Genomic DNA, 12,925 nt, shown 5'->3' on the forward strand with positions numbered 1-12,925 from the left:
TTTCTTTGAACCCAACCAGTGCTAGGCCTCAGAAAGGATCAGGCTAGATGCTTCACCTTTACCACTAAGCAGCTCATCAGAATCATCACAGAGCTCCTCTGGAGGTGATTCTTGTTACTGATCAAGTTCCTTCCACACAGCTTTAAATTCAGCTATGCTCCCTCTGAGGCAGCCTTACTGATGGCTTACATATATTTACATACATACATACATACATAAATTGCTGTGACCCTCTATTTTGTTGAGCATACGTGAAATTTTCTAAGATCAACTATAGTCATGTTTCTGTTAACACTCCAAATCGCTCTTCTTGGTTCCCATTGGCTGGATCCAACATAAGTCTTTAACTCTGTGAGTTTAACACTGGGAGTATGGTCCTTTTGCTAATTTGTTTCAAAATGGGTTTATATATCAACAGACAATATGGTTCCCACTGGGAGAATAGTTTAAATTCAACTTGTCTTTAATATTGATTTTCTTGGGACAAGAGGAAGTTGAGTCTTTTTGCATGAATATCAACAAAAGAACCCTTTAGAAACTCCTATTGATATACACTTGTTGCAGTTTGCATGGAGAGAGGTGAGACCCCTTGCTTTTTGTTTCACAACACTACCACTCCTACTGCTGCCTTCCAGGAGAATTTCTTCTATCCTAGTTAATTTTATCTGTCCTTTAGTCCACAGGATAGAATTCCTAAGGTTGAAGAATCAGAAACATTTTCAGTGGAAATTTATATTCCTGATTTTTATCAGTACTTGATTTTATCTGCTCCATGTTTTTTAGAACTCTAACAGCAAGGAAATAAGCTTTGAAGAAAGTAAGTGGCTCCAGCTCAGGGAAGACGGACAGTCAGATAATGCTTCTACTGCAGTATAAATATAATTCATCCAGCTATCATATTCAACCAGTATGAATATAATTTCCTGCAGAGGCAAAAAGGCATGCGTGGGGAAGATCCACAGACCCTGACATAAACCAGTTGGAATTCAGATCTTCACATACAAACTGTTCATCATTCTCTTTTCAAACAAGAGTCCACCCATGCCTAGATGTCGTTTCAGATTACAGCCAAGAGACAATTTAATTGTGGAGCTCTGACACAGTACTTGGCACAAGAGTGAGGGAGAGAGTGCCACAGGTGAATCTCCCCAGTGGGAAAGAAACTGCACAGGCACAATCAGCCACCAGAGATGGAGTGCAACACCATAGGGGAGAAATGACAACAACTTGGAAGCATGAGAGGGAAAATTTCATCAGTAATTCCCAAGTGTAGGAATTCATAATCAGTTCATGTAGGAATGAGGAGCTCCACACATCTCATAAATGCCCTCTACTGAGAAGTGGGTCTGACAGGAAGAAACACTCTTTTCACACATTTATGCAGCTCAAGGCACTTGATAATTCCAGGGCTAATTCCCGATTTGCACATCACAACATGTGTAGTCCCATGAAGAGCCAAGCATATCTGCCACTAAAGCTATCTGCAGTAAGTAGCCTTTAAATAAGTATGTGTACTTGCACATTAAATGAAAACCGGGTTCAAATGGAGCCCTGGAAGTGATCATGTTTGAAGGCCTGATTGTCAGTCAAATTTTAAAAAGAAACAAAGCAACAGCCAAGGAACAAATACTACCTGAATTTAAACACTGAGCATTAGGAACCAAACCTTCAATAAATGTTGTAATATCACTCATTACACCAGTAGATACAGCTGGAAAGTGGGCATGCATTGTAGCAGAGAGTGACTTCTTCCAGGCAGTCAAATGTACAATAACCTAAAGTAACTCACGGGTTTTTTTCTTGTTATTTCAATAGAAGCTTTCTTATTTTGATGGAGGGAACTCTGCAAACCAAAATGGAAATCAGGTGCTTCCAGCACTAGACAAAGCTGGAAAGCCAGCAGGAGTAGCTTTCTCCAATATTCATGCAAGTTCTCTTTTGGGAAACAAAACCTTATCTTATTGATATCAATTCAATTTTTTTGTACCATTTTCATGGTGCTGGTTTTATTTATGGCATGAGGGTAAGAGATGCCATTATCTTTAACCACATTAATAAAGGAATGAATTGGGTTCTTAATGTTAAACACACAGGTCATCCCTCTAAGCACAACTGTAGCTTTATGCATGCATTTACATTCCATTTATTTTACTGTATTCATTGAGTAGGACTTCAACTCATTGAAAGGTTAAAGAGCACACCGCTGAGCTCCCAACTGGAGTCAAGGTCCAGGCTTCAGACTCACTTAGAAACAAATGTGATATCAACATCTTCCATCCCATTTGTTCATGATAGACAACTAACAGACAGCTGCTCCTACAGATTCAAAACAAATAATGATTTTCTGTCAAGGAAGTATCAAGGAACGGCTTGAGTTCCCTCTGCACTCAAAAGGACTGCACAATGCCAGCTTACTCTACTTCCGTCTCAAGTTATCTTCCTAATGTGGTGTTAAGAAGCACATTGTTGAACACACATGACAAAAGAAAAACATTGCTATTAGTTCCTCCTAGTGTGAAGATAATGGGATTCCTGTGCTTGAGCTCACATGACACTGGGGCTACTTCAGAGAAAGTGACAATTTTATTGTGGGCCCATTCATCACACTCAGTGGGGTTTTACTGCAGACACCCATGGGGTTTGTATTGGGTTTATCTGACAACCTCTCCAGAATTAATTTGTTTTTTATATTTCAGTGCAGCTGTATTCCTTATGTGTTCCTAGAAAAAAATCAGAGCATTGCCAGCTAAGTCTTCTTTTAGCATCTTTATCACATGACAGAAATTCAAGTTTCTATATTGTTACTGAGGTTGATTGTTGATTGTCTTGTATCAGACAATCCAATCAGTTAAGTAATCATGTGATTTTCACCTAAAAATTAAAAAATATACAAAGTAACATTTGTATTGTGCTGATTTTTACCTAAAACGTGTTCTGAAATACTGTTTCTATTTATAGTGGAATCAAATGCTGACCAAACTTTATGGGTTCATGTTCATCAATTAATGTGCAAATAATCACTACTCTACCAAGCATGACAAAAAGCTTTGAAAGATCTATCTTCATTTAGAAACTAGGAGTTGTTGAGTTTTTCTCTGGTGTTTTGAAACATTTCTATTTAAAGAGATCCTACTAAAGACAAACACAACTACTTTTTGAGGTACATTCAACAGCAGATTTTCAATAGGCATTTCACATTTTAAAATAATTAAATAATTTAAATATTACTGATACTAAACATGCTGAACTAATTTAGTCATTTCATAGTATTGTGGGAGCACTAGAATTGCCTTTGGATGATAATTAAGTTCCATATGTATTGAAAAACAATTCACTGTGACCAAAATCACTGCATTTTGGTGAAGGTCAGTCACCACACTGAGAACCACAGTATTTTATTGCAGATCACACACCACTGAGAGACATTATTGCTTTTAGTTCATTTGACATACATGAACCTCAGCGTTCTCTCTATGCAGCAGAGCAGCAGATTGCATTAAAAACGTTTGGAAACCCAGTCTGAGTGCTACAGATTCAGTACCTTTACAGTACTCCAGGAGACAGACATTTAATTAATTGCCTGAACTAGGGGCTGCAGTAAATAACATGCACTTATTGGAGCACTTTTCAACTTCTTTCAGTAGATGCAGGGTGGGTTCCCTTTACAAAGGGTGTTCTGATGTCTTCCAACACTTATTTCAACCATATCATTAATACAGTCATTGAGGCACCTCTTAGAGACACAAGAGCTAAATCCATAAATAAATAAAATAAACACCAATTTCCATCACTTCCCCCCTTCTGCCTATGTTTCCATACCTATGAGCATACATGACAGAGGGAACAATGCTTTTTGATACATCAGCTTGAAGTCATGCTGCAGCCAGTTACAAGGGAGGCTCTCTTTTGAGTTTAGAGGCAAAAGAATAACTGCCCCTCACTGGATTTGGTGACCTGATTTCACTTTCCTACGCACACCAAATAAACTACTGCATACCACTGAGTGAATGACAAATTAGCATTTCCCCTTTACTGGTTTCCCATCTCCATCCTTCCACTCTCCATCTTCCCCTAGAACCGCCACTGGGTTCAAACTACTGAGTTGAAGTACTTCCTTGCGGCAGTCGACCAACAGGAGTGTCTGGCTCATGCATGGACTCGCATGCACAGCTCTTCTGGAGCTGCTTCAACTCCACATACCGAGCACGCTGGCAAACTATTAGTAGCAATTATTGCCATTAAGTTATTTGTAGCAACTTTGAAGTGGGTAATACTATTTGTTTTCATTCAATTTCTGTTTCTTTGAATTCAGAATCGGGGAACTACAGCTTCCAAGTCCTGCAGCATCCTTTTTTATTGGATTTAGTCATATCACAGTTGATAAACTCTAGATGCTCCGGCTAGCAGGGTAGGAGCGCTGCGCCAGGGCCTCAGCCGGGACGGGGATGGGGGCGAGGGCGCGGAGCGGCTCCGGGGCCCGGCGGGGGTGACGGTCGGTACCAGCGGGTACCCCGGCGCGGCGGTGAAAGGCTGGCGGGGCAGGGGCAGGGGCAGGGGCAGGGGCAGGGGCAGGGGCAGGGGCAGGGGCAGGGGCCGGTGCACAGCGGGCGGCGGTGGCGGCCGGCGCTGCTGACGGTGCTGCCCGGGGATTATCGGCGGGCGCCGGCCGGCCCCGCTTTTGCTGCGCCCGCCGCCGGCCCGAGCGCGGGGGCCCGCCCGGGGACAAAGGGCGGAGCGAGCCGGGGCCGGGGTCGGGGCCGGGGCCAGGGCCAGGGCGGGCTCCGGCTCCGGCCGCCGCCGCCCACACAGGGCATCTTCCCCAGCCATGTCCCCCAACTACATCCGGAGCTTCTCGGAGGGATGTGTGAGTACGCGGGGCGCGCCCCTGGCCCCACCGGAGCCGGGGGTCCGGACCCAAAGCGCGCACGGGCCGGCGGGGCCGCCCGCCCGCCCGCGCTCCCGGCCCGGGCACGGCGGGGCAGGCGGCCGGAGCGGGCTGACAATCGCCCCTTTGGGGAAAGTGAACTTTAATTTGCGGGAATAAGGATGGTTCTAAGCATGGTTAGGTTTGATGGTGGCACGGCGGTCCGTGCTTTGCCATCACCTGACATCATGTGAATGAATCAGTACAACAGCAAAACGAATAGCCTTTGGGTCGAAGCGCTCAGCTCCGTCTGGCGCCTTCTGCAGCAGCGGAATACAGATAAAGGCAGTGAAACAAATGAACTGGCAAGTGCTAGACAAATTAACGTTTATATAAAGTTAGAAGGAACAATAAAGTGTTGTAAGAACATTATTTTGTTAGAGAGCTACTGCACCCTTCATAGGCAAACTGTCTCCTTTAAAACAAGTAGAATAAAATAAATATTCTGGATAATGAAAAAGAGCAAGTAGACCTCCAACAATAACACTGTTCATTTTTGTTTTTTGTGTTGAATGAACCCTCTGGTTTGCAGCTCAGGCCGCCAACAGTAATTGGACAATTCCACACTCTTTTTTTTGGCTCAATTCGAATGTTTTTCCTTGGTGTTTTGGGCTTTGCTGTTTATGGAAATGAGGCCTTGCATTTCAGCTGTGACCCAGACAAGAGAGAGGTTAATCTTTTCTGTTACAACCAGTTCAGACCTATAACTCCTCAGGTAATTATCTTTTTCTGTTATTTTTTTTTCATGGTAAAAATCCAATGTAAAGCAAATTAACTGCAAAAATTAAAGCATGATTTTTCCATATAAGTACTAACTGACTAGGCTAATTATCACTAGCTTTTTTTCATTAATATTTTCCTTTTACTATCCCTTTAGCTGTGACTAAATATGGAGCTGTGTTTCCTGTCCTTCAAAATAATACTCATGTTTCAGAACCCAGCTAAACTTTTCAAATCAAAACATAACTGCTTTTTACCTTTATTGTCATCTAAGCTTTTATACATTTGATATATATTAAAAACAGACTTGCAAAATGTTCCAATATGCATGTGTTTTAGCTGTTCCAAAGCATTTGTAAATGATCTGACAGGTACATTTCTGCTACATTTTAGGTATTCTGGGCATTACAGCTGGTGATTGTACTTGTACCTGGAGCCTTTTTTCACCTTTATGCTGCTTGTAAGAGCATCAAACAGGAAGATATTCTCCAAAAGTCATCATACACTGGTTTTTATATCTTCTCTGTTTTCTTAAGGATTGTCCTTGAAATTGTGGCTTTTTGGCTTCAGATTCAGCTCTTTGGTTTCAAAGTGAACGCAATCTACATGTGTGATGTGGGAGCACTTGATAAAAAGTTTAACATTACCCGGTGCATGGTGCCAGAGCACTTTGAAAAGACAATCTTTCTTATTGCAATGTACACATTTACTGTGATTACAGTGATCTTGTGTGTTGCTGAAATTTTTGAAATCTCATGTAGAAGGCTAGGTATCTTAAAAACTCAATGATGTCACATACCTCGCACTCATTTACTGCTCTGTCCACCTGCAGTTTTGTAACAATGGTTTCAAACCACAGCAGAAAAACATCTCCTGTCCTCTATGCAGTGCTGCAAAAGAGAACCACACTCAGGATTACTGAGGCAGAATGGTCACTTGACGTAAACTCCTCATCTAAAAACTTGCACGCTATGAGAACAATCTTTGTTTCCATGTGAAGGTCAAAGGCACTAAGATCTCCAAGAGCAATATATTTTCATGACCTGCCACCTATGATAGTTCTGCCTCCAGAGGAGTGCCTGTGTGTGAGGAGATGGTTATTTATAAACACACTTCTATTCACAGCTTTTCTGAACACATGCTATCTGAGTTAATAAGGCCATTGCCCTTCTAGGAAAAATTATTGCAAATTTTTTACATGTTCTTATGGCTTGAGAATTGAGCAATAAGAGTGGATGCTCTCTGTGTACCAGAAAGCATTCCAACGTCTTCCCAAGAAGTGCCACTGAGATGCAACCTGCAACTCAGCCCCCAGGGGCAGAGGCTCCTGGTTAGGCTGTGGTGACAACATATCCATGGATACCAGCTTACTTTGCAGAGGCTCAGCTACTGTCACTTGCCTCCTCAGAATCCCCTTTTAAAAGTGAAAGAGTAGCATGGTATTCTTTGTGCTGACTGCAATGCCTCATTATGTTTTGGCTTACCGTGTAGAAGACTTTTACCAATTTAGTATGATCACATTTTGAAGGAAGAAAAGGGCTTTTTAACAATTTTGCATAAGCGGCTTCAAAGTGTCAAAATAAAATCTTAGAGAAAAGCCTTCCTAGGCCCAATCATGATTTGATTTCAATGTGGTTTGCTTGTGTGTGACTGCAGAATTGGGCCCACAGAATTTTCTGATGTTTGTGTCAGATCTAACTTTTTCTTGCTCTGACTAAAGCTGCTAGAATAACAGTGAAAAAGAACTCTGCATATTAAAATTATTCTATGCAGTAAGTGTATTGGGTTAGGTTAGGTCTTAAACCTTTTATAGGCATCAGATATTTTTGTGTGCAACAGCTTCTTCTTAAGGTTTAATAAACATATTAAATTTAGAAGTGATTTCCTTGTGCTGAAGTGAGATAAAGGAAAGAAAACAGATTTCAGAATCAGAAAGAAAGGAGGAGGAAGTTTCCTGTATAAAATATCTATATAGCTATAATAGCTATAATAATAGCTATTATATATAGCAAATAGCTATAATAACAATCAACTATTTTCCATCTGTTTTTCAAACATAAAAAGCTGAGATCCTGATAACAGAATCTGGGTAATTTCAGAAATATTTAGAAAATTCTGGAAAAAATCTTACCAACTGTTTTACCACCAAGTGTTAGTTAATTAGTCCAAAGCACAGCTGAATTATCATAGCCTTGTAATTCTCGCCCACAAAAGTAAACCTGATAAATAAATGGAATAGCAAGTTTTAGGTGTCTTGGATTTGATTGAATCTGGGCCGTTTAAAACAAAGTGGGCTACAACTAGATGTGTGGTTTTTTTAAATATGCTGATCAAGAACAAAACTATATATTTCAATACATTTGCTATATTAAAGCATTAATATTATTTTTCCCTATGAAAATAAGTTATATGTTGTCTTAAAGAAATGTCCAGTCAAAGCTATCAGATTTATGCAATATTAAACTAGTTATTTGATATTTGCAAGCATTGCAAATGAAATAAAAATCACTGTGCTAACTTCTTGTTTACATAATATGCCACGTTCTTTGGTTGATACATGTCTAATTTTTCACTGTATATGTCAATATCCATCTGGAATTATTCTTTCCAATTGAAAATTGTAATCTCAGGTAAAAAAAAAATATTTAGAAAAACATACAGTATATAGAACTACTAAGAAAAAGAATGTACTTTCATGTGCTAGGAACAGTTGTTACCAACGGTACACTTGGAATGCCAATTCATCAGTTATTTGTATAATAATAAAATAACTTAATCACAGCCTTGTCAGTATTTTCCCTGGTGCTCAATATGTCATTACTTGTTGTTCTCCTGTAAATTTCCAAACACTTCAGAAGGGTCAGAAGAGTGCCAAGACCCCCAAGCCCTCAGGAGTTCTTTAAGTCCTTGTTAACATCAAGAGCCTTGAAGAACAAGTACTAGTATGGGACTCTCTGAGGATGCATAGAGTGATTTAGGAGCTGGGCTACTGATCACCATGGCCTTTTTCTTTCTGGTTACATTCTGGAACATATTAAAAATTTCCCTTCTTCCAAATCAGATACACTGATTTTTTTTCTTCATTTCCTTTGGAATTAAAATTGTCAAATTCATCAGTCTTTCATTTAAATAAAAAAGTGCATTATTGCCTTTTAGTGCAAATGTTTTTCTGTGCCTCATTCTGCCATTAGTTTCTGGAACACATTGATGGAGATATTATGTCCATGTAAAGAAATCATTTCCCCATGGATGTCAACACTTCTCTTTCCTATATTTGCCATTTTTTTCCTGGCGCTCATTGTATTCTCAAATGTCTATAAACTTTTCTTTTGCTTAGTCTTCCAAACTCCCACCTCTTTCATTCTCATTTACAATGTTTTCTATTGGCTTCCTACCACCCTTACTCCCTCTGAGATTGATATGCCTTCATGCATTTCTCAGTGTTGAGCTGATTTTTGCTCAAAGGCTTAGCAAGTATTTGAGACAATCATGAAGGCTTTTTTTTTTGTTTGTTTTTGCCATTAAGAAAGGAATTTATAATACAGCTGGGGATTCTTTGATTCAATTCTATTTCTTTACACAGTGAACATGAAGTCCTGTCTCCCAGAACACTGAGGAAGCATTTTTGTTGCTTACATCAGGTTCACACTGTAAGTGCTTCTTTGACTTTTTCATTGTTTTCCACCATACTCTAGCCACCTAATTTTCACAGATAGCACTCAAAGCAATCCCCAGCTTATGTGTTTGCAGTCAGTTTTGTCTCTAGTCAGACATCATGACCATTTCAGTTCTCACTTAACAAAGAGCTGTAATTGTGACATGATTGCATTTACATCAAAGGTATAGCTGCTCTAGGCCAGACAGCCTCTAGTATAGCACCACAGCATCCCAGTCCTGTAACCACTCCTTGTTCTCTCCTTTCATGGATTCCTCTCTTCTGACATGTTCAGACATCATGTCCCTTCTGTTCCCTTTCTGGCACACTCCCATGCTGGCAATGAGACAACACAACCACCTCTCCTACCCTGTGCCTCCCTCCAGCAAGCACCCTTCTTTATGCCCTTTATACATTCCCTTCCTTTGCAAACAGACACTTTGAGATTGAGGTTTGGCAAAAGGGCTACCTAAAAGAAATGTAAAAATAGTTTTAACTATGCCATCAGAATGAGGTATATAGACACTAAATTTATATTACAATAACTTGTGAGATTCATTTAAAACCATTTTGCTTCAACAGTTCTCATCCTGTTCTTATCCCCTCTCTGCAAAACCAGAAAGCCCTGGGAGTTCCTCTGAGAAAAAGTTATCTGGGAAGTGGTGATCCTCTAAGATGCATGCTCCAGAGCTGACAGACTTTCTGATAGCCATCAGGAAGCAGCCCAGTCCTATTAGCCAGGCCATGGTAGTATTACAAAATGTGGAATATGTTAAATTTTCTTAAGGAAGGATTTTCTTTGCTGTTTAATCTTCAAATACTTTCAAGCTTAATCAACAAGGGAGATTTAATCTGTGAAAACAGACAGCAGCTAACAAGCAAGCTCTAACTGATCTCCAAGTGTTAGAAAAACAAATCACTTGGTAGTAGAATTGCCTTGTTTACCAGGTTTACATTGTTTGCCAGGTTTACATTGTTTGCCAGGTTTAGAGCTTGACATCCTTCATCCATCTCAGACCCTGGGGGAGGTTAACAAAGCTTGGAAAGAAGGATGCCCACTGGTAGCTGACACAAGGAATTTACAGGCCACAGGGCCATTTGGCAGAACTCACAAAATAAGGAAGAAACTAATAAGGCCACTCAGTTACTGTGCTGCAATCAGCTCCAACTAGGTAAAAGGCAGTTCTGGCAGGGGGAAATTGTCACCACCAGCTCATGGACAAGTGACCCAAGAAACCCAGTGACTCAAACGAGAAAGACTAAACATGGTCATCAATTAGCAGAACAAGCAAGAGAATCATTAACTAACAGAATACAGAAAACTAATTAATAAGAGAACTATTGTTCTCTTATTAAAAAACAAAGCAGCCTTTGTTTGCTAAAATGTATAAATAGCAAAGTGCTGATAGTTGGGGTGCTTGATTTATGGAATACCCCAGAACACCCAGGCTCGTACAACTCTGAAATGAATAATCAGTATCTCTCTCGAATGTGTATTTATTGACTTGTTGCATACCGGGTAACTAATGCGATTTTTGCAGACAACAGTTTTTGGGGATGAAGGGCAGAGGCTCAGAAGAAAAAGTGCACCTCAGCCCCCAAGGGTCTCAGGGACCTTGGGAAGCCTTTGGGCAGCCCAAGGAGAAGTTTCAGTCTGAGAAGCGATTTTACTTGCAGGTGTACCTACACATGCCAGGTGTGCACAGCTCTCTGGGCTGGCCTGCCAAGGGGAGGGAGGCAGAAGGGACGGGGAGGGCGTCTCTGCTCAGCCCTGGGCAGCCGGGGCCAGGCCGGCTGCGCCAGGGAGCAGCCCTGACCGCCCCCAAGTCTTCCAACCCTTCCTCACGGCTGCTGTGGGATGCGTTTCAAGCACCAAGGGGCCACGCAGGTGGCGTTCGAGGCTGTAGGTCCCCAGAGACGGACGGATGACAGGATGGATGGATGGACGGACGGACAGCCCCGCCCGCCCCCTCCAGGCCCGCAGGGGGCGCTCCCCGCGCCCCGCCGCCCGCCCGCCCACGGCGCCCGAGCCGGAAGCGGAAGAGGCGCGCGCCAGCCCCAGGAGCGAGACCCGCGCGCCGCCGCCTCCGCCGCCGCCCGCGCTATGGCGGCCCCGGCGCTGCCCCCGCTGCCGCCGCAGCTCAAGAGCATCCAGCACCATCTGCGGACCGCGCAGGAGCTGGACAAGCGTGAGCCCGTGGTGGCGTACTACTGTGAGTGAGGAGGCGGCCGCGGCGCCGTCCCGCCGGGCCTGGCCCGGCCCGGCCGCCGCTGCACCGGGCGGAGCGCTCCTCCCCTGCCCGGGCGGGCCGCGGGATGCGCGGAGACGCGGAGGCGGGGGGAAGCCCCACCTCTGGGCGGTGCGGGGTGGTCGCGGCAGCCGCACCCGCCTTTCCCCTGCTCCGTGCTTGCGGAGTTCCAGCCCCTCGGCGGTCGGAGTGCGCGTCCCGGCTGCCCCGCCGCCGGCTTGTACGACACCGTGTAAAGTGGTCCTGATGCGACAGTCCTAATAAGCACGGCAAAAAATAACGTTTAAGAAGTTTCTCAGAGTTTTTCGTTTTCCTGAAAAGACCTCCCTTCGGTCGTGTGTAAACCTGAATAAGTGTTTTGAGTTTGAGAATCTTTAGTGCTGATAGAAGCTTTCATTTTCTCCTCCGTGAGGCTTTGTCACTTTCTCGGAGTTTTCAAAGGGAGGTTTGCTCTTTTTCTGCTTCTTTCGCTGAAATGAGCACAGCAAAACCTTACTGTAAAACTTGCAAATTAGTATGTAGATTTTTCAAGCTGATATGACTTCTAAGCTAATGGTTGTCAGCATGGACTGTGAGCCTTTCTAAACGACTTTTTATAGTGAATTAAGAAATACAAGCATACAAGCTTGCTGTTAGTCTTAAATTCCTCTTACAGCTAAGCCTCAGTGGTAAAGGGCCTAACACTAGCAGGTCACCAGAAAAGTATGTTTATGTTGTTGACAACTCACCCTTAAAGGGAAGGAAGATGGGTCGTCACAGTGTTGGTAGTTTTATTGAGATAGGAGGTCGTTCGAGGGGTTTACGTGTCTTGTCTTCAAGAAAAATGAAATAAAAAATAGATGTGGAACTGGTACTTTTTCTTTGTAAGGTGATACTAATTTAGAAGAATGAGTGAAATTCAGGTTTCAGACAGCTCTGAAAAAACTGTTGTCTGAGTGACAGAAGAATAATTTTACGTTTTCTGTGTAAAACAGGAATAGTGTGCTAACATGGAAAAGTGAAGCCAGGAAGGTGAGGTAGCCACATACTAGAACACTGGATGTTCTCACCCACAATAAAGAGTACTCACTCTTTATTTACTGGAAGAACACAGGACAAGTGACACTGTGTGTGGCAGGAAGCAGCAGCTAGGTCAAGTTGCACTGAGGGGTTTTTTGTTTGTTTCTCTTTATTTCTTTGGATTTTTCTGCCAGATGTAGCACAGTCTGCCTATACAAGAAAAAGACATGCATTAGTGTAGGTGAAAAAATACAAGTCTATTTTAAACCAGAAATGTTTTAGTGTTCAGTCTCTACTTTTCTTTGTCTTCTGCATTCTGAAACTTACATCTTAGTGTCGAGGGAAAAAAAGCCTGTGTTGGATAATTACTATTTTCTG

General features: G+C 42.4%; 2 protein-coding genes across 3 annotated transcripts in view; both read left to right on the plus strand.

Annotated features, from left to right (window-relative positions):
• Window positions 1–4,616: 4,616 nt before the first annotated feature.
• GJE1 (gap junction protein epsilon 1) lies at window positions 4,617–8,425 on the plus strand. Its single transcript, XM_071434156.1, has 3 exons — window positions 4,617–4,864; window positions 5,457–5,639; window positions 6,038–8,425. Exons 1-3 carry the CDS (start codon window positions 4,826–4,828, stop codon window positions 6,431–6,433), a joined length of 618 nt encoding a protein of 205 aa, XP_071290257.1. The 5' UTR covers window positions 4,617–4,825; the 3' UTR covers window positions 6,434–8,425.
• A 2,897-nt stretch (window positions 8,426–11,322) lies between these two features.
• VTA1 (vesicle trafficking 1) overlaps window positions 11,323–12,925 on the plus strand; it is a 38,242-nt gene continuing 36,639 nt past the window's right edge. For both annotated transcript variants that reach the window (XM_071434170.1, XM_071434179.1), the window contains exon 1: window positions 11,323–11,512. In XM_071434170.1, coding sequence (XP_071290271.1) covers window positions 11,404–11,512 — 109 coding nt within the window. In that variant the 5' untranslated portion in view covers window positions 11,323–11,403. The remainder of the gene's footprint in view (window positions 11,513–12,925) is intronic.

The sequence above is a fragment of the Agelaius tricolor genome, unplaced genomic scaffold (genome assembly GCF_023055355.1).
Source record: "Agelaius tricolor isolate 1412-34295 unplaced genomic scaffold, bAgeTri1.0.p SCAF_1, whole genome shotgun sequence".
NCBI classification, from domain to species: domain Eukaryota; kingdom Metazoa; phylum Chordata; class Aves; order Passeriformes; family Icteridae; genus Agelaius; species Agelaius tricolor.